Source organism: Alternaria dauci, chromosome 8 (assembly GCF_042100115.1).
Source record: "Alternaria dauci strain A2016 chromosome 8, whole genome shotgun sequence".
Classification (NCBI taxonomy): Eukaryota; Fungi; Ascomycota; class Dothideomycetes; order Pleosporales; family Pleosporaceae; genus Alternaria; species Alternaria dauci.
Genome location: NC_091279.1, coordinates 2,083,677 through 2,101,608, shown reverse-complemented (window position 1 = coordinate 2,101,608; position 17,932 = coordinate 2,083,677). Strand labels below are relative to the sequence as shown.

General features: G+C 51.6%; 8 protein-coding genes across 8 annotated transcripts; 4 read left to right on the top strand and 4 right to left on the bottom strand.

Moving 5' to 3' along the window:
• Positions 1 to 114: 114 nt before the first annotated feature.
• ACET3X_008638 (uncharacterized protein) lies at positions 115 to 2,248 on the top strand. Its single transcript, XM_069454833.1, has 3 exons — positions 115 to 241; positions 293 to 351; positions 400 to 2,248. Exons 1-3 carry the CDS (start codon positions 152 to 154, stop codon positions 1,175 to 1,177), a joined length of 927 nt encoding a protein of 308 aa, XP_069304240.1. The 5' UTR covers positions 115 to 151; the 3' UTR covers positions 1,178 to 2,248.
• Positions 2,249 to 2,435: 187 nt separating this feature from the next.
• Positions 2,436 to 3,961, top strand: ACET3X_008637 (uncharacterized protein). The gene is made up of 2 exons (XM_069454832.1): positions 2,436 to 2,741; positions 2,816 to 3,961. The coding sequence occupies exon 2, from the start codon at positions 2,855 to 2,857 to the stop codon at positions 3,926 to 3,928; it is 1,074 nt and encodes a 357-aa protein (XP_069304239.1). The 5' UTR covers positions 2,436 to 2,741; positions 2,816 to 2,854; the 3' UTR covers positions 3,929 to 3,961.
• A 786-nt stretch (positions 3,962 to 4,747) lies between these two features.
• ACET3X_008636 (uncharacterized protein) lies at positions 4,748 to 7,147 on the top strand (the record flags this gene model as incomplete). The annotated part of the gene is made up of 4 exons (XM_069454831.1): positions 4,748 to 5,087; positions 5,185 to 5,600; positions 5,653 to 6,997; positions 7,062 to 7,147. The coding sequence occupies 4 exons, from the start codon at positions 4,748 to 4,750 to the stop codon at positions 7,145 to 7,147; spliced, it is 2,187 nt and encodes a 728-aa protein (XP_069304238.1).
• Positions 7,148 to 7,242: 95 nt separating this feature from the next.
• Positions 7,243 to 9,408, bottom strand: ACET3X_008635 (uncharacterized protein; the record flags this gene model as incomplete). The annotated part of the gene is made up of 1 exon (XM_069454830.1): positions 7,243 to 9,408. The coding sequence occupies one exon, from the start codon at positions 9,406 to 9,408 to the stop codon at positions 7,243 to 7,245; it is 2,166 nt and encodes a 721-aa protein (XP_069304237.1).
• A 575-nt stretch (positions 9,409 to 9,983) lies between these two features.
• On the bottom strand, positions 9,984 to 10,636 carry ACET3X_008634 (uncharacterized protein; the record flags this gene model as incomplete). Its single annotated transcript, XM_069454829.1, has 3 exons — positions 9,984 to 10,121; positions 10,182 to 10,553; positions 10,607 to 10,636. 3 exons carry the CDS (start codon positions 10,634 to 10,636, stop codon positions 9,984 to 9,986), a joined length of 540 nt encoding a protein of 179 aa, XP_069304236.1.
• Positions 10,637 to 11,352: 716 nt separating this feature from the next.
• Positions 11,353 to 12,025, bottom strand: ACET3X_008633 (uncharacterized protein; the record flags this gene model as incomplete). Its single annotated transcript, XM_069454828.1, has 2 exons — positions 11,353 to 11,667; positions 11,714 to 12,025. 2 exons carry the CDS (start codon positions 12,023 to 12,025, stop codon positions 11,353 to 11,355), a joined length of 627 nt encoding a protein of 208 aa, XP_069304235.1.
• Positions 12,026 to 12,353: 328 nt separating this feature from the next.
• Positions 12,354 to 14,201, top strand: ACET3X_008632 (uncharacterized protein). Its single transcript, XM_069454826.1, has 4 exons — positions 12,354 to 12,817; positions 12,866 to 12,953; positions 13,003 to 13,386; positions 13,437 to 14,201. The coding sequence occupies exons 1-4, from the start codon at positions 12,578 to 12,580 to the stop codon at positions 13,874 to 13,876; spliced, it is 1,152 nt and encodes a 383-aa protein (XP_069304234.1). The 5' UTR covers positions 12,354 to 12,577; the 3' UTR covers positions 13,877 to 14,201.
• Positions 14,202 to 15,969: 1,768 nt separating this feature from the next.
• ACET3X_008631 (uncharacterized protein) lies at positions 15,970 to 16,562 on the bottom strand (the record flags this gene model as incomplete). Its single annotated transcript, XM_069454825.1, has 3 exons — positions 15,970 to 16,299; positions 16,403 to 16,485; positions 16,544 to 16,562. The coding sequence occupies 3 exons, from the start codon at positions 16,560 to 16,562 to the stop codon at positions 15,970 to 15,972; spliced, it is 432 nt and encodes a 143-aa protein (XP_069304233.1).
• Positions 16,563 to 17,932: the final 1,370 nt, after the last annotated feature.

The window sequence follows — 17,932 nt, the reverse complement described above, 5'->3', positions numbered from 1 at the left end:
CGCGACCATGCCGCGAAGTGCTCTAGCTTCTTCCGTCGTAGCGTGGCCCGAGCGTAGATCGCGCTAAAGCTCTGGGCGGTATCAATTCTCGAACTTTTTTGCAAAGGCGCATCCACACCGTCGAGCGCAGCAACAACCATCTGAACTCGCCATGGCTTCCGTATACAAGACCCTGTCCGGCGCGGAGAAGGACGACAAGGAGACGGGCGAGAAGAGAAACAAGCAGCGAGTCCTTATTCTGGTACGATTTCACGCGCGGCGCAAAAGTGAGGCCCTTGCTAACCAACGGTAGAGTTCAAGAGGCGTTACCTTCCGACACCGACATTTGCTACAAGACTTGTACTCGTTGATGTAAGTGATTTCTCGCACTGCAGACTATGATTTACTAATCCTCCAAAGGCCCCACAGCCGGAAAGAGGCCAAACTCGACACCAAGACCAAGCTCTACCAACTCAATGAACTGGCAGAACTCTACAATTGCAACAACATTCTCTTTTTCGAGGCCCGCAAAGGCAAGGATCTCTACTGCTGGATGTCCAAGCCACCAAACGGCCCTACTGTAAAGATGCACCTGCAAAACTTGCACACCATGGAAGAGCTCAACTTCATCGGCAACTGTCTCAAGGGATCGCGGCCAATTCTTTCTTTTGACGCTGCATTCGACAAGCAGGCTCATTTGCGCGTCATCAAGGAGCTCTTCACCCAGATTTTCGGCGTCCCCAAGACAAGCCGAAAAGTCAAGCCTTTTGTAGACCACGTGATGGGCTTCACAGTCGCAGATGGCAAGATCTGGATTCGCGTGTTTCAAATCAACGAAAGTGAGCCTGGAAAGAAGAAGCCTGTCGACGGCGAGGAGATGGATGTGGACGAGGCGCCCAAGAAGAAGAAGGGCGGTGAATTCGACGTCAGCCTTGTCGAGATTGGTCCCCGATTCGTGCTTACCCCCATTATTATCCAGGAGTCCAGCTTCGGAGGTCCCATCATCTACGAGAACAAGGAGTTCGTCTCGCCCAACCAGATCCGTTCCGACTTGAGGAAATCAAAGGCGGGCAGATTCAACAGGAGGACCGATGCGCAGAGGGATACGCTCCTCAAGCACCAGGATCTGGGACTCACGTCGCATGGTGGACGCAAGAAGGAGAAGGATCCGCTCAGCGATAATGTGCTATTCGCGTAAGATTGATGGCAATGTTTCGAGGGAGGGCAAAAATGGCGTTTACGGAATGCATAAATATTGGTCGGCGTCGATTTCTGGCTGGGCACATGCCTGAACAACTATATAGCGATATACCCAAAAGCTATCGTCTAATGGGTAGCTCATTGTAGAGCCGCCGTTAACCCAAGTGTCATTGTCTTCTTGGTGGTATCAGTACTCAACTCGTTTTACGCTAGCTCGCTCCCTTTTGCGCCGCCATGCTCTTTTCCAGAGCTTCTTTATACTCATCCTCAACACCACTCACGACTGCGTTCCTGACTCCATACAACGCCCTGAAAGGATCGAGTACTAGCTGTGTTTGCGCAAAATGACTCTCATCCTGCACCCGATGTACTCTTCCACTCGGGAATCTCACGCGACTTATCGCGCCATCTATAAGATGTATATGGAGCCGATGCAACTGGGGTGCAACAACTAACATATCAACCAACTCGCGCGCCTTGCTCTGTATACCAGCCGGCAAGCCCCTTCCACCGCAATTGTATTTGATCATGCCCGTATAATCGTCCACAGATTCAACATTGATGATGTAGTTCCTGATCCTCAGCAAGTTCCTCTGCGAAAAGTGATCCAAGAACTGATACGTCCGATTTGGCGTAAGGTTATTCGCAGTGCGCCAGCGGTACCGGAAGTTGATCGTGTCGAATGTCACATCAATCACAAATGTATTGTCTCCATATAGCATATCCGCTGCCTCTTCATGTACTTGTCGCGACACGGCTAGTAGGCTGGTACTTCCGCGTCGCCAGACTATGTCGTTGCCTGTTTCGCGCTCCGTCTTCGGCAGAGTTCGTTGCATGCGCCAGCCCCCGTCGCCGTTTTTCTGCCGCACAAAGGTCAGATTGTATTCGGACTTTGGGGGTGGATCGGCGGGACGCTGGAAACGCACTTCGAAGGTCGTCGTGTGGGGGAGGACGGAGCTGTATATGAGGCGTCTGAGCTCGATTGGGAGGCGAAGGAGCGGGGGTGGCTGCGACGGTGTGTTGTTGGAACATGAGTGCATCCTGTGCGCATCGTAGACTGCCATTTGACCTATGATCGCGGACTGTGAAGCTATGCATGCCCTTGCGTAGTTTACTTCACGTCCCTTGACGCCATCGGTGCTCTCCCGTCTCTCCACGCCGATTGGCCCCCACAATCCGGGTTAGCCCCCCTGGCGGCATCCATCACGTCTATCGTCGTCACGACCGACGACTCCTTTCCTACCTCTCCCAACCACCAACGATGACACTCGTTAACGACAGCTCGTCGGAGCTCGCATTGATTTGCGCCATGTCTTTCCAGAACGTCGTCGCGTTTTCTACCGATAGCCCCAACGGAGGGGTCCGATTTGTTTGAACCACGAGATACGTACCGGTGTAGAGGCGAGATAGCTGCACACCGATTGGATCGATAGATTATATCCCACGATATACATTAGGGATAGTGAAGAGCTCGCGTAGTTGACGCAGATTCCGTGCTCTGTCACAGGAAAGAGCTCAGAAATTGATCGGATTGAGACACACGTAAACCCGAAACTTCATACGTGAGTTCCGTCGGTACCTATGATACTTTGTGGCATAAATACAGGGGAATTAAAGCTGACCATCGAAACTACAGAAATCAACCCCCCACGTTTACTCTGCACCCGCCCTCAACATGCTGTTCGAAGACCTCGCAACCGAACTGGTTGTGCAAGTATTCTTATCATGCCGCTCTGTCACCGACGTGACAGCTCTATCTTCCACCTGTCGTCGTTTCCGCAACATCTTTACCTCCTCTCAGAAACTCTCTATCCTCGAAAATGCCGCCGAAACGCAATTCGGGCCGTTGGAAGACCTCACCCAGCTTCTCACCCATAATGCCAGTCAGCCTGCGCACATTGTTCGCGCCGTCCCATTCTCTCTAGCGCTACTCAAGCAGATTGTGCATCATGGGCGTGTCGCTGAGAAGTGGTGCGATATATACCCGTTCAAGAAGTGGAAGCACAACTACGAATTACGCCGACTCTTGACCGTGGAGGAGCGCTATCTTGTGAGGAGGGCTATATACAGGATTTGGCTTTATTCACGCGCCTTTCACAATCGCGAACATCCACGCGAATCCCGCGCAACAAGGCTCATCCTACTCAAGCGCGCGGCACTCCTACACAATTGGAGTACCTGGGAATTAGCTGAGATCGCCGACGTCCATCGCGTCATACGGGAAGTCGTACAGAGCAATGTCTGCCCATCTAACGGCACCATTGCACGGAAGTTCAAGAAAAGGCATCCTGGCAACGAGCACTCTCTGCTATTCAACAACATCCACCTCAACTACCCACCTACCGCCCCCCAAGTCTTCAATCCCTTCACGCCCAATCCCCTCTCCACGCACTTCAACAACACACCAACCTACACCTCGCGCTACGCGGCATCCAAATTCTCTCTCCACCCATCCCACGATGTCGGCGCCGAAGGCTGGGGCGACGACATCCCCCATTACTACGTTATCGAGGACTACATGAAGCTCGATCCCGCTCAGATATTATACTTGAAGGAGCATGCACCGCTAAAGGGCATGGTTGAGGGTTATGTGAAGAGCTTGTGTCCGGAGTACGATTGGTTCACCAATAATGGGGAGACATGGGTGCAGACTCTGGAGTTTGTGCTTGATGAGCGCGGAGAGGATGTCGGAGACTTCATGGGGGCTATTGCGGAGGGGGAGCTGGGTGTTGCTGTCAGTGAGGTGTGACTCTGGGGCTTTTGGTGATTGACAACGTATGGGACAGTATATCTACGGACCGTAAACCATTTTACATACCGGTTCGCCTGGATAGCATATGAAGATGTGACGACATATTCAGAGACAAGTCGCTATTACTCTTGGGTACCTCGCTAGTTCTGTCTTGACTTGAGGGCATTCTAAAGTCTTCAGTAACTGGCTAGCACACGCACACATCCAGCTCGGTAGTGTATGTCTGCGCTATCTGGCATGCAGGCATCGCAGGCACAAGTCTGTCCGGCCCAATACGACCGGACCTAACGTCGAGGAAGGGCCGACATTTTACTAATGACTGCTATTCAACGAGAGGTGATGCCGAGTTCCAGATGCGTATATATTACCGAAGTGAACCTAGGTCGCGCACAGGTACATAAAGACTGTGGCTGACTTATGAAGAAAGCTAGATTGTCGCCTAAGCTTGTACACTTGCACTTGAGATTGCGGCTTAGAAGACAGATAGGCCAATCGTTGCAGCAGCTATGCAGCTATCAGGGCCTTGTCACTTGTAACGTGCCTTGAAGAAAGCCTTGCCAAGTCAGCTGAGGCGCTGCCATACGAACGCGGCATGGCTGAACCCATGCACCGGATCTCATGTCTTCTTTCTGGGAAATAGAAGTCGTTGCTGGCATCATAATTTTCTACAAGTAGTGCATATACCGGAAGTGACCATAATTTGTGTCGCATTTCTCCCATAGATGCACTTTGTTGCAAAGGCGGCAGGATTTGGCACCGCCACAAGCGTCAATGACGTCAGACACACTCAAGCATTCCCAAGCCACCACACAAGCCATGTCTGCTGCATCCGCAACATGCAACACATGCCACCACTTTGCAAATGGCTATGAAACCAGTGTATCGATTGCGGGGTTCCTTCTTTCCGCCGGCAATTGTCAAGGATGCTCTATCATTCGGAAGGCTCTAGATGCCGTTACGGATATTCGACGACCAGAGTTCAAAACTATCAAGATCAGACGCAAAGAGGCGGAAGACCATTGGCACTTCCTAGACCCCAAGAATGTGTTGCATGTACAATGTGAGCAGGAGGGAAAGCCATACGGGGGTAGGGTGTTGTTTGGTCAGCAGTATGTGGACTCAAGGCCAAATGATTATGAGATTTATACCCCAATTAGTGAGTACTTCCCATTACTAGTATTCTCCTTGATTATTTGAAGTAGACTTTGGATGTACGTTGGTGATATGCGAGCACATGACTAAAGACCTAACAGGTGCGGGGGAGGACTCTGCTATCCCATGGCTGGGTTTGCGAAATGGTCCAAAAGATCGGTATCGAGAGCAGTCAAACAACCTGGAAGATCGCTTGAATGAAGCGCGGATATGGTACGAGGATTGCAAATCCAACCATCCGCTTTGTGTACCGCGTAAAGACGGATGGCCGCGCCGCATCCTTGATCTCACGGCTGACTCTGTTCGCCTCGTGAATGCTGAAGCAATTGAATCAACATCCTCGCAACAACAGGAAGGCTACGCGTGTCTTAGCTACGCATGGGGAACGACCGGAAACCTCAAAACTTTGACAGATAATTTGCAATCACACATGGAGGGTATCGATGTCGACACACTCCCTCGTACCCTTTTCGATGCTGTTCATGTCGCTCGGGCTTTCGGCTTGCGGTATCTATGGGTAAAGCCACAAACTTCAAGGGCAACAAACCAGAGACTGACAAGTACAATAGATTGATGCGCTATGCATCATTCAAGATGATGTGCAAGACTGGATGGACCAGATTCCACGCATGTCCTCTATTTACCAAGGAGCCGAACTCGTCATCTCAGCGCAAGGTGCCTCCAACGTCAAGGAAGGATTTCTCTCTCTAGCTCCAGCAGCGAATGCGCCCCTGAAACGTATCGAAGTACCCTTCCACATGTCAGACGGGACATCTCGTGTAGTCAAGCTCTCTATTCGCGAGCGAGAGACACGATATTCCAACGTTCCGGCACATCATTCGTCTCGACCGATGGTAGGTGACGATGTTGATATCGATGATCTTCTCGTTCCTCTCACAACCCGCGCATGGGTTTTCCAGGAGACCTTTCTCGCACGCAGGATCCTATATGCTACGCCATCTGAACTAGCTTGGGAGTGTAGCAACCACGAAAGGTGCGAGTGTCGTGTCTCTCCAAGCGGAAGCGCCACCCTTCGTGCTCTAGAGTTCGATGATTACGGATCCACACGCACATTGGGTCAGATCATTCGTGCAGATAGTCTCAGATCGGCTGAGAAGTCCCCCGGCAGCAAATTGAAACTGTGGGCTGAAGTTGTGCGCAGGTATTCAGATAAAAACCTTACCAAGTGGACGGATCGTTTGGCCGCGATACAGGGTGTAGTCCAGGCCTTGGCTCAAGCCATGCCAGGTGATTTCGATACCGAGAACTATATATTCGGACTTTGGAAGCCAAATCTGGAAAGATATATGCTTTGGAATCGGCACCCAAGGACTCCGGGAGATTCTGAAATAACCGCAACGTTGAGACAGATTGCACCATCGTGGTCCTGGGTAACAAATTTCGGAGGGGTCATGTACTACGACTCTGTTTTCGAGCCCAATGTTCAGATCCATACACATGTTATTCGCATCGAGCGAGGAGAGTCCAATACTCTTGAGACTACCATCTTCGGGGCGGGCGACTGTACCTTGACGCTCTTCGGCTTTTGCATCCCGGTTCATGTTGAACCACTATACCTGCAACTCGCACAAGAAGATCCCCAGGAAGAAGACAACCTGGAAGCACCCTTTGTCTTTCCTGAAAATTACGCAGCAGAGTGGAACGATGGCCCTTCGGTCATTGACATGATTCCAGATGACCCGACGGACAAAACTGTGTTTGATCGCGTGACACATTTCGTGCCCTTGGTGAGCGGTCCGCCATCAGACGAAGAGAATCCGAGGTTACAGTATCAAGGACTATTTTTGGAGATGGTAGTAGGCCCAGAAGAGGAAAAGGAACCTTACGACTGGGAATATGAAGGTGTCACTCACGATATCAAGTTTGAGGGTACCTTCAAAAGAGTCGGATTTGGTAAGTAGAACCCCTGTACAAACTGCACATGAAACATATACTGACTTCACACACCGAATTCTAGGCTATGATTATTCCTCGCAGGTACATCTGCACTCTAGGAGTACAAAGGACTACATTGGCCAGCTCCGTGCGTTCAAGCTTGTATGAAGATAACATGAATCAATCGAATGACTACAACATGAGATCAAGCATTAAGCTAGAAGGTGCACTACAATATACCGCGATGTACCTCACTTCGCCTCTTACTCCTCGAACAAGTAGTCGAATTCATCGTCTTTTTCCTCCTCCGTCTGCTCAGTTATCGGAATAAGCCCATCATCTTCGCCAGATACCCCCGTATCCTTCTCTTCCGTGTAAGCGCTGGAAACTTCCCCAGATATCACGGAATCTTGCACGGCTTCTTCCGTAGCAGCAGGCGACACATTCGTCTTTTGGTCATGGTCTACGGATGACACAGCCTGCTTTGAGAAGCTTTCCTGTTTCGCTTTCTTGATCGGTCTTGAGGATGTCAAGGACGGTGAAGCTGGAAATTCCTCGCCACAATCGGGGAATTCATTCTTCCGCTTTGAACCACGGGAAGTTGGAGACGCTGGCGACTTTGGCGCCTGCTGGATCTCGTCTCCAGCGGCGGCAGCGTGACTTAAAATCTCACTGTTGTTTACCTGCTGCTGTTGATTTTCTCTGATAAGCCGATCCGCCTCAATCGTGAACTCGTGACGCACTTCGGTAGAAGGAGGTGTAAGGCTCGATTCACAAAGTGGGTAGTCCGCTTCCTCACCACTATCTTCGATGGTAGCAGCAGATTTGCGGCTTTCTATCTGCGAACACTTCTCAACGTCATCTGATGGCAGAGTGGCTTTGTGTTTTCCAGTGGTCTTGGGAGTTGCAATACCATCCGCTTGGGTTGACTTACGCATTTCTTGAGCGGCGAGTTGTGCGCGCTCAATCACTGCAATATCGGCGAGGAAGGCTGCTTGCTTTTCTTCGTCGCTGACTACAGGTTCAGAATCTAACGCGGCTTTGGCTTTGGCTTCTTCTTCACTAGACTCGTTGTCGGAGTCTGGAACGCGCCTAGCTGGGTGACAACGCCTGACCTTCTTCACCTCTCGAGTAGAGGAAGGGGTCTCGTCATCTTCGGCCACGTCAATGATGATTGCGAACTTGTTCGATTCCTGTGAGGATTTGGTTCTGGGCTCAGTGTTCTGCAAGGCAGCAGCGCGTTCACGTCGAACCTGGTCGGCAACCCGCGCCGTTCGAGCTTTTTGTTCTTCCACTGTCGACGGCTTGTAGCGGTCTAATGGCTCAAGGCGAAGCCTGGTGATATCGCTCAAACCCCTACACTCCTTATTCCGAGCCACCTTCTCTTCCGCAATCTGCTTAGGTGTCTTCTTCTTCCGTTTAGAAGGGCTTGGCTTCTTGTCAGCTTCCGGTTTATCGTTGTTGTGATTCTTTGCAGCACCACCGCGTTGACGTGATTGTTGGGCTGCTAGCTGTATCTGCTCAGCCAATTTCTTACGGCGCCCGCTCGTATCAAGATCCGTATCAAGAGCCTTCTCAGTCTTAGCTAGCTTGCGAATCTGATCACGATGAAGTTGAGAGTACATGTTGTGTACCTCTCGCAGAACGACACTGTAAGGCGGCGGTCGTTGAGGCTCAATGCCTTTGCGTCTTCGATCATGACCAGACACGCGGTCGTCCTCCTGCTTCTCAAAAGCCCTGATGATATTACTGGCCATCTCCACCGCCACTTCCTTGACATCAATGCTCCTGGAATTGCAACAAGAATGCTTCGTCGTATCAGACTTGTCTCTATGATCATCTATCCTGGATATAAAGGAACCGTTGTGATTACCAGGATCTGTAGGATCCCAGTAAATGACAAAGGTTTTATGACTACACAATCTTACCTCAGACTGGCTGGTCTGGTGGTTTCGCTTCTTCATGGATAGGAGAGCAGGAAGTTGGTTGCTATCTTTGACGCCAAGTGGCTTCCGCGAGACCTGACGGTCCTTTTGTCGGTGTTGATCAGCATCCTGTAAAGCCTTCTGAAGACGCCTAGAGTCTACTGAATCAGAGACACTGGCTGGCACTCCTGACCCCGGCGTATCTGCACATGCTTTCAGTCGCTCGTGTTCATTCTTCATCACCTTATCGCCCTTTTCCTTCTCATGCGAGGAACAATGGTCACTACCTCTAATCTGAGCCATGATATCCCCAAATGACGACCTTGTGGCCTTCGTGCCGACGACGGGCTTCTCATCCTCGGGCTCTGATTCGTAGGCGGGCTCGGCAATGTTTTTCAACCCAGAGGTGTAGAACGGCTGGAGCATGTCTTTGCTCTTTTTGAACGCGACTTTGATAGCGTTGGGCCCGGAAGCTCGGGCGCTTTCAGAACATGGTTCAACCATGATATCAGTCACACTCGCGGAGTGTTAGCGTATTACGAGAAATATGTACTTTCGGGTGTAGCACCTGGTTCGGGTCGAGGATACAAAGGATCTTGGTTGTGTCCAACTTGGATTTCACGACAAGATGTTTACACTAGTGTAGAGATGAACAGCTGTAGCTATAAAGACTGAGACAAATTGTGAAGGAGGCGTGCAGATGAGCGTGTGCACACATGAGTAAAGACCTAAAGCGTTCTGAGACAATACCATTGTAGACACCAGTGGCCTTGACGTACCGTTATCTAGCTTCACTTTCACACCACAAGGTTGCATTGGCAAAAAACAGTGCTCGAAAGCGTATGACAATGTCGCTGTCAACCATCCGAAAGCCGGTGGAACAATCGAACAAAGATAGAGCAAAGATTACCACGCTCGGTAGCGGTAAGGACTTGTACGGAGCGGTCTGTTTTTGAGGTATAGGTTGGAGGAACGACACTGGTAGGGACAGGCGAGCTGTTTGCAAAGGAAATCCTAAGAAGATGTCATTTGCAACATACCAGAGAAAGAAGGGAACTAGCTCGCAAGCAGCTATCGGACTAAACTGAGACGCCCTGTCCAGACTTCAGATACTCTGTCAGGTACTGCTTCCTGTATGGATTTTCGTCTGTCTCGCTCCCCCGGTTAAGTGGCGTCCACTTTGGGTCTTCCTTGAACAGCCGCATGGCCTTGATGTACTAAACCCAGATATCAGCACTCTGCTCCGTTCCAAAGATTCAGCTACTGGATACACTCACGTTCTGCTCATCGGTAGTGAATCGATGGTAAATCCCAGGCGGCAAAACAATCAAATCGCCCTTCTCAAGCCGAATCCTCACCCAGTCATCACCCTCGCTCCTGACATCGAAGTAACCCGCACCATCCAGGATATAACGGATCTCCTCGTCCTCATGCAGATGCTCGTGGAAGAACGACTTCACCTTCTCTTCGTAAATGTCGCCCATCTTCTCTGGGCTGACGGTGATTTCATCCCGGTTCTTGTAGTTGCGGGACGTGGCAATGGGCTCAACATCGGGAACCTCCGGTACGCGGTGGTAGATGACACCGAGCTTTTCTAGGTATTCTGGGTCGACTGAGCGACCGGAATCATGGGGTTGGCGTTGGTCGCCCTGCAGAGGTTAGGTCATGTGCCGAACGCGGAAACAGAAAAGCGGAGGCTTACGGGGAGGTTGTCGAACCAGTATGCCTTCATTTTGCGGTCAGTGATGTATTTGGGGTATGTGTTTCAGGAATCAAGCGTTGCTGTAATGTGTTGTTGAAGATACCTTTACCGTCGGGTACGAAGGAAATAATTTGAGATGCCCAAATGCACGTGGCGAATGGCGTCATCGCGATTACCCAGCCACCACAATGGGGATAAGCCATCGGCTTGAGCGCGCGGTTTACACAACGCCATACAAGACGTGGGGATCTACCATCCTCTGTTGGCCTTTAAGTTATACTAGCAGTGCCCATCGCAATCACTCTTTAGGTGTGGCCTCGATTCTTCTACAACCAGAGAAGCGAGGCACAACACTACCTAGATACCTAGTTATACATGGTTCCGCTGTGAATCAACAGCACATCAACCTAGATTAACGGATTGAGACCACGCTGGCTATTCGCCTGGCTATCTAGATCAGAATGTCTTATCATGTTCTGATTTTTCTATGCTACCTCAACATGCGCAAGACCGTTTGAGCGCAATATTTTCATGATAGGGTATTTCTTTGTATGCTGGGTATTCTGAGCGCTTGATGACCTGCTTGCTATGCGACAGCATCTCATGCAGTTTCAGGATACTCTGCAGGCATGTCGACTCGCATGTTTAGCCCTCCTTCCAGCACGCGGTCCCGCTCTCTGAGCTCGACACGCCTTACAGCGATCCGAACTTGCTGACGCCTCAGCGGATCTGACACATAATGTTTATCAGTCCCAGTCCAAGTCCTCGTCATCTTGCTGCTTGGCGCTAATCTTCTGCAGCCTCCGTCTCTCATCCTCTTCATTAACCTTGTTTCTCGCTAAAACTTTCGCACGGATTAGGCGCACCTCCAGATCGCGAGTAGTGAAGCTCTGCTCAGTGTGACCGAGTCCCTCAAATCCGATGATGCGATCAGCTCCCACACCGTCAATGAAAGCAATGACGCATGGCAGCACTTGGATCCCTAGGCGTATGACTAGAAAAGGACAGTTGTCCACATTGATCCTGAGGAAGCGGGCCTCATAGTGCGATGCTGCGAGTGACTATTGATTTTCAGACAATGTCTCTCGCAACCATGTTCGTTCTTACCTCGAGATGTGTGTCCATGATCCGGCAGCGGTTGAAGTCGGGCTTGAAAAAGTGAACGACACATAGTTGTGTGTTTGTCGTGATATCCATCAAGGCCTTCTCGTCCTTGATCTCTGTGTATCTTCCATGCTCGCTCTCTTTCAAGCGCCGTGCCTTGTCGAACTCGTGATGTAATTGCTGAAGTCGTTGTTCACGGAAAGCGTCTAGTTCCTCGTCGTCTTCCAGAGATGCAATGAGCGCATCTTCGTCTGAATCGTCCTCGCGCGCGGCACGATCGACAAGTGAGGCGACTTTGGGATCCAAGGCGGCCATGTTTTTTTTTTTGAGTTTGTCTGAGGTCGCTTGACGTGGATCAGGGGAAAGACTACAAGGCTCGATAAGAAGAAGTCACGTGGTGATAGGCTGGCGGAGTGAAGACCGCCTTTGTACAATCTCCTACAACAGCGGTGCGCAAATCGCTTGGGCCGTATAGCACACACGCTATGTGCTGTATCAGGGTCTGGTAGTGAAAATAGAACAGATCTCGTACGGGCTGCAGGGTGATGCTGACAAGAAGCTGCTCGTGTTCAAAGACGGCCTAGTGGCCCATGAAATTACCACTACCATAGCAGAGTAACTCCAAGCCAGGGGAGAGGCCATCGTTGAGACCCACCCAATTCGCGTCCTTGCGCATTTGACTTGCGACACCCGTCTCCTTCCTTCTGGTCCCACACTCGTGTCCTTTCTTCTTCTTTCGACTACAACCCCTCGTTTGCAGTCGTACACAGGCCGCCACCATCTGTCCTCTGCTCCGGACCTTGCCGTCGCTGCCGCACACCACAACTCTACACCCACGAGCGTGCACACGTCCCTCTCTCCACCACCATGTCCGACGACAAGAAGAGCGACGACTATAGGGTCGACATGCCTTCGGGCAAGGAGTTTCGCGCGGCATCACCCATGCCTCGATCAGCCAGTTCAGGCCGCGCCAATCCATCGATAACAGAGAACCCCATTGCCGCCGTCCTGGCATACTGTGGATCGTCCATTATGATGACAGTTACGAACAAATACGTCTTGTCGGGCGTCGACTTCAATCTCCCTTTTTTCCTGCTCTGCGTACAGGTATGAGCACAGCTTCGTGCAGTAGACCGCCTTTCTAACCCAGCGCAGTCCGTTGTCTGTGTAGCAGCAATCTCGATATGCAAAGCCGCGGGATTCATCAACTACCGCGACTTCAACAGCGATGAAGCGAAGAAATGTACGTCCAAGAGACTTGCGGGAATACGAGAGAATGCTGACAGCACCAGGGTTCCCCATCTCCGTCCTGCTCATCGGCATGATCTACACCAGTACCTGGGCGCTCAAGTACCTTTCGATTCCCGTCTACACCATCTTCAAGAATCTGACCATCATCCTGATCGCATACGGAGAGGTTCTCTGGTTCGGCGGTGCAGTCACACCAATGGCTCTCTTCTCTTTCGGACTGATGGTGCTGAGTTCCGTTATTGCGGCTTGGGCAGACATCCAGCACGCTTTGTCAAGCATGGGTCACGCTGCTGAAAAGACCACCGAGGCCATGTCGACCCTGCACACCGGATACCTCTGGATGATGTTCAACTGCTTTTGCTCGGCCACCTACGTTCTGTGCATGCGCAAGCGCATCAAGCTCACCAACTTCAAGGACTTTGACAGTAGGTTTATCAATATGCGAGGGACATAGATATTTGCTAATCTGAACCAGCCATGTACTACAACAACCTCCTCACCATCCCGATCCTGCTCGTTGCCTCCATCCTCATCGAAGACTGGTCCTCCGCCAACGTCCAGAAGAACTTCCCCGCCGAACAGCGCAACACTGTCATCATGGTCATGATCATCTCTGGTCTTTCCACCGTCTTCATCTCGTACACATCTGCCTGGGCGGTCCGTGTTACCTCCTCGACAACCTACTCCATGGTCGGTGCCCTGAACAAGCTGCCCATTGCGCTCAGCGGTCTCATCTTCTTCGATGCGCCCGTCACCTTCGGCAGCTGTTCCGCCATTTTTGTTGGATTTGTCAGTGGTCTGGTGTACGCTCTGGCAAAGGTCCGCCAGAACAGCAAGCCCAAGACTGTTCTTCCCACTACCAACATCCCGCTGAGCGCTAGCAGCCGCAGCATGCAGGACAGCCTGAAGTCATAGGGAAGCCGCTAGGCACGATCATTTGACGTCGCAGGCATGAAGGCAAATGACTCTCGTTCCTATAATTCCCATGGCATTTTTGCGCTGCATTGTATACGAACCAATGTCTTTATTTCATTTCGCATCTGGCCAATAGGGAAGCTTCATTTCTCACAAGTCAATTCTCTTGTACTTCTTATGCCTTGGAGCATCTTAACCTACACTATTCAGAATCTTAGAACAAGCTTGGCGTTCCGGATCGAAGCAGCGCGATATGGACCCTGCAGTCTGGGGCGGCGGAGTAAAGTGGAGCGATCGGATGTACTAGCACTTTGTTCAATTACCGTTATATTTTCGAATCGTCCTCCTTGCATGTTTTCAACAAGACCCTGTCTTCGCTCATACATCACGTATGTTCCACGTCCGCCCCCTCTCCCTTACCTCCTCCCTCTCCCACGCCTTGGCCTCTCCCATGCCCCCTCTCGTACCACCACCACCACCCCTTCTCCCCCTCCCCCCAATCTCAATCTTTACCTCCAACTCCTCCCTCTCGTTCAAAACAAACCGCCCCTGCTCCGTAATTTGACTCACAAGAAGCCGTCCCGGTTCCTGCCACTCACCCCTCATCTTCACATACGCCCTAACCTCTCCCTGATACCTCTCTGGCACAAGTTGCTTGACCACATCGCGGAAAAGCATGTCTCCTGCTACGGTAGCATGGATTATGTCTCTTGCATGAGCCGGACTCTGCATCTGCACGCGTAGACGTGTGAGGCTGGGTGGGAGAATGAGGATATCGTCTCTGCCGATGTTTTCGGCCACGTGTCGGGAGACGTTGGCGTGAAGGGGACAGAAGCTCGGGGCGATGTCTGGCGTGTCGTGGTTGTTTTTGTGTTTCCAGCTTCTTCGTCCTTGGACGCGGGCATTGAGGGGGCCCGGAGATGGTGGGAATACGTGTCTGTAGCAGACTTTGTCTGGGGTGTCGGGATCCGAGGAGCTCGATTCCATGTCTGAGTAATGCGAGTGGCGCCTATATTGGGTGCGTCGCCGGGATTGGTAGGGAGGAGGGGTAGCAGCAGCAGGAGAAGACATGCGATGAGTTGGCCAGTGACGATGTTGGCGAACCGGTTCTCGAGCACGGTGCGCGTGGAGATGCGGCATGGCACCTGGGACTACATAGTTTGAGTAAGAGAAGGCAGAGGCTATGGGGATACAGTGGAAAGGATTATGGTTGGAGGGCTGGGAGTCGAACATGGCGAAGATGGGTAAACGGTAGAGCCATGAAACTGATGGAATTATGATCTTATTTTCAGAGCAGAAAGCTCCGAGGACGGGGCGCTAAGCTGACGCTCGGCCTGCCTGCATGCTGTATGACCTCCATCGCGTCATGTGTGCGGTTTGAGAGACGGGAAGATACGTTTCGTATTACCAAACTCGGTCTCGAAGTACTCGTGGTTGTCGTGCAAGCTTGATGTGCAAACACACCTCGCGCATGCGTGCCGAGTGCCCATTTCAGAACGTGCGCATGCAAGCTATCCACGTCTGAACTTTGCGATTCGCCTTTGGTTCGTTATTGTTGGACAGAAAGTCCTTTGTCCGCTTGTCTTGATCTGACGCTTCAGGTCTTCGATGAGACGAGAGCAAGTCCTTGTTCTCCATGTGTATAAAGTAGCCTCGCTAGGCGGGTAGTGAATAGACATGTTATCAGTTCAACAGTTCCGGGGAGGCAGCTGTTTAGTATGCGCGTATCGCATACAGTTCGAGCGGGGACGGCGGTAAACTTCTCTTGCCGCTCAGTGACATCGATTGAGTGTTACTACATACCGCAAAGGACAAATGGAATCCATGACCGTCAACACCGATCCTCTCACGCCTAACTAAAGAAAGTTAACACCTTATCCCAACATCCTGTACTTCAGCAGAAAAAATGAGCTGTCCTCATCAACGAGACAGCGGTAGATCGAAAAGCCAGACAGAGAGCGTGCCTCTTCATACACATGCTAGGGCCAGGCGTTTCACCGCCTCTCCTTTGCGCCGAACCGAAGTTGGCTTGTGTCTTGGTCAGTATTGCCGTGGTCAGGGCGCGCGCGCTCGCTGGCAGTATATTCAAACGCCTATGCCTCGCCAGTCTTTGCCGCACCGCCCTTCTTCTTCTGCTCTACCTTGAGTAGTAGTGCACGGTTGATGTGTGGTAGAACACCTCCGAAAGCAATGGTAGCTCGGATGAGAGTGTCCAATTCTTCGTCACCTCGGATGGCAAGCTGTAGATGGCGTGGCGTGATGCGCTTGACCTTGAGATCCTTGGCAGCGTTGCCTGCGAGCTCGAGAACTTCAGCGGTCAGGTATTCGAGCACAGCGGTCAAATAAATGCTGGCTTTGGCCCCGATGCGCGTCTTTTGTCGCGTAAGGTTCCGGAGATGGCGCTTTATGCGACCACAGGGGAACTGCAATGGAGAGGTGAAGTTAGCGCGTCGTTCTTTTGTGCGGCGTGCGACGGTATGCGCGGGGTGGTGGTTGGGCGATGACGCGTATCGGGCAGCTACTCACTTGAAGTCCGGCTTTGGCGGAGTGCGACTTGGGCGTCTTGACCTGCGCATCGCCTTTGCCTCCTGTCTTGCCGCCTGTCTTTCCTGCGCATTCTGTTAGCTCTCGAGGCCGTTCGGAGCGCGACGCACGGTCAGCGCGTACCTTTTCCACCGCCGGCCATGTCTGATGATTTATTTGGTGTAAAAGTCGGTGTCGATGGTATCAATAGAGGTGCGCGACCGTGATGCCCGGGGTTGGAGGAGGATTCGAAGTGGTGGCGTTTGGCGGTAGGTGGGGTGAATTGGTAAAGTCTTGCTGGGAAGAGGTTCCAATGTTGTGACAAGGTTGTAGCGTCCAACGCCTATGTACCAATCGGGAAGGCTCCACTTGGCATGTTGGAGGTAAGGCACCAGCCCCGTCTTTGAACGTGATACGGCGTGTAAAAGAATGCTTCGTGACACTGTGAAATGCAAGTCAATCCACTCTGGTAGACGGGCAGTGTCCCAGATTCTTTTTTGGCAGATCGTACCGTGGCATGGTGGCCGGTGCAGGGGTGCGAGTCGTGATTTTGGCATGACCAGGTCATACGGGTGACGGAAATAGACTGGCAGGCACGTAGCTTGTGACTGAAACATATTATCAGACGGCAGAAGTAATGAAATGCGACTACAATACCATTTTGTGCTGGCCGGTGAATGATCGTCCACTCGGGCACACAAACTGCTACCGGTTCCTACATTTCGATACAAGGCAACGATTGCGGCTACAGCAGATCTGAAGGTGGCCACAGCAGGAATCAGGACTATTGCAGTTGTTAGCGTTCAGTTTGACGACTTGATAAGTGACCAGAAGGCACAGCGTCGCCGGATGCAGCAGTCACTAGCTGCCACCCTCTGACGTCCGCAAAAGGAGACTGAACAAAGCGTGCATCTTTCGAATGGAAAGTACAAAAGGACTGAGCTCCCAGACGACGAAAGCTTGCACAAATGCTAGCAAATCATCTGCGCTCCTGCTGGGGTGCTTGTAGCTTGTGCAGTGGCGGAACCCAATAAGTGACAAAGGGGAAGTGTATGAATGGGCGGACATGTGAATATTAGTACTCACAGTGAAGAAGTCATAGAAGAGTTCCCTGTCCAGGCGTTACTTGTTAGTACTGATGGTATATCGGATGGCATTGCAAGCCCTTGATGAAATGCTCTGGGGAGTCAATGAGGAAACCCTGGCCAAGCTTGCTTCGGAGAGGTAAATCCGGGGCTGATATTGGGTGTTGGTGCGTTGTTATAGTGTGTTTTGGGTGTTTTCAAGCTTCTGCCAACAAAAGCTGTGATGGTAGCACAGTGAGCAGCTTGCTTGCTCGCTCCTCCCGCATCCTGTGGTGATAGGGCCCGTGCGCCACTTTTGGCAGGGTCCCGCATCGGCGCTACGGACTCCCCTGTGCGACGACATATGTGGATGTTGCCGCAGCCGTGACGAGACCTGCTATTGCGCGTGCGCATAATCCTCACTGCCCGTCTCCCAACAGCTTCAATCACCATCTGCGCCTCTTTCATC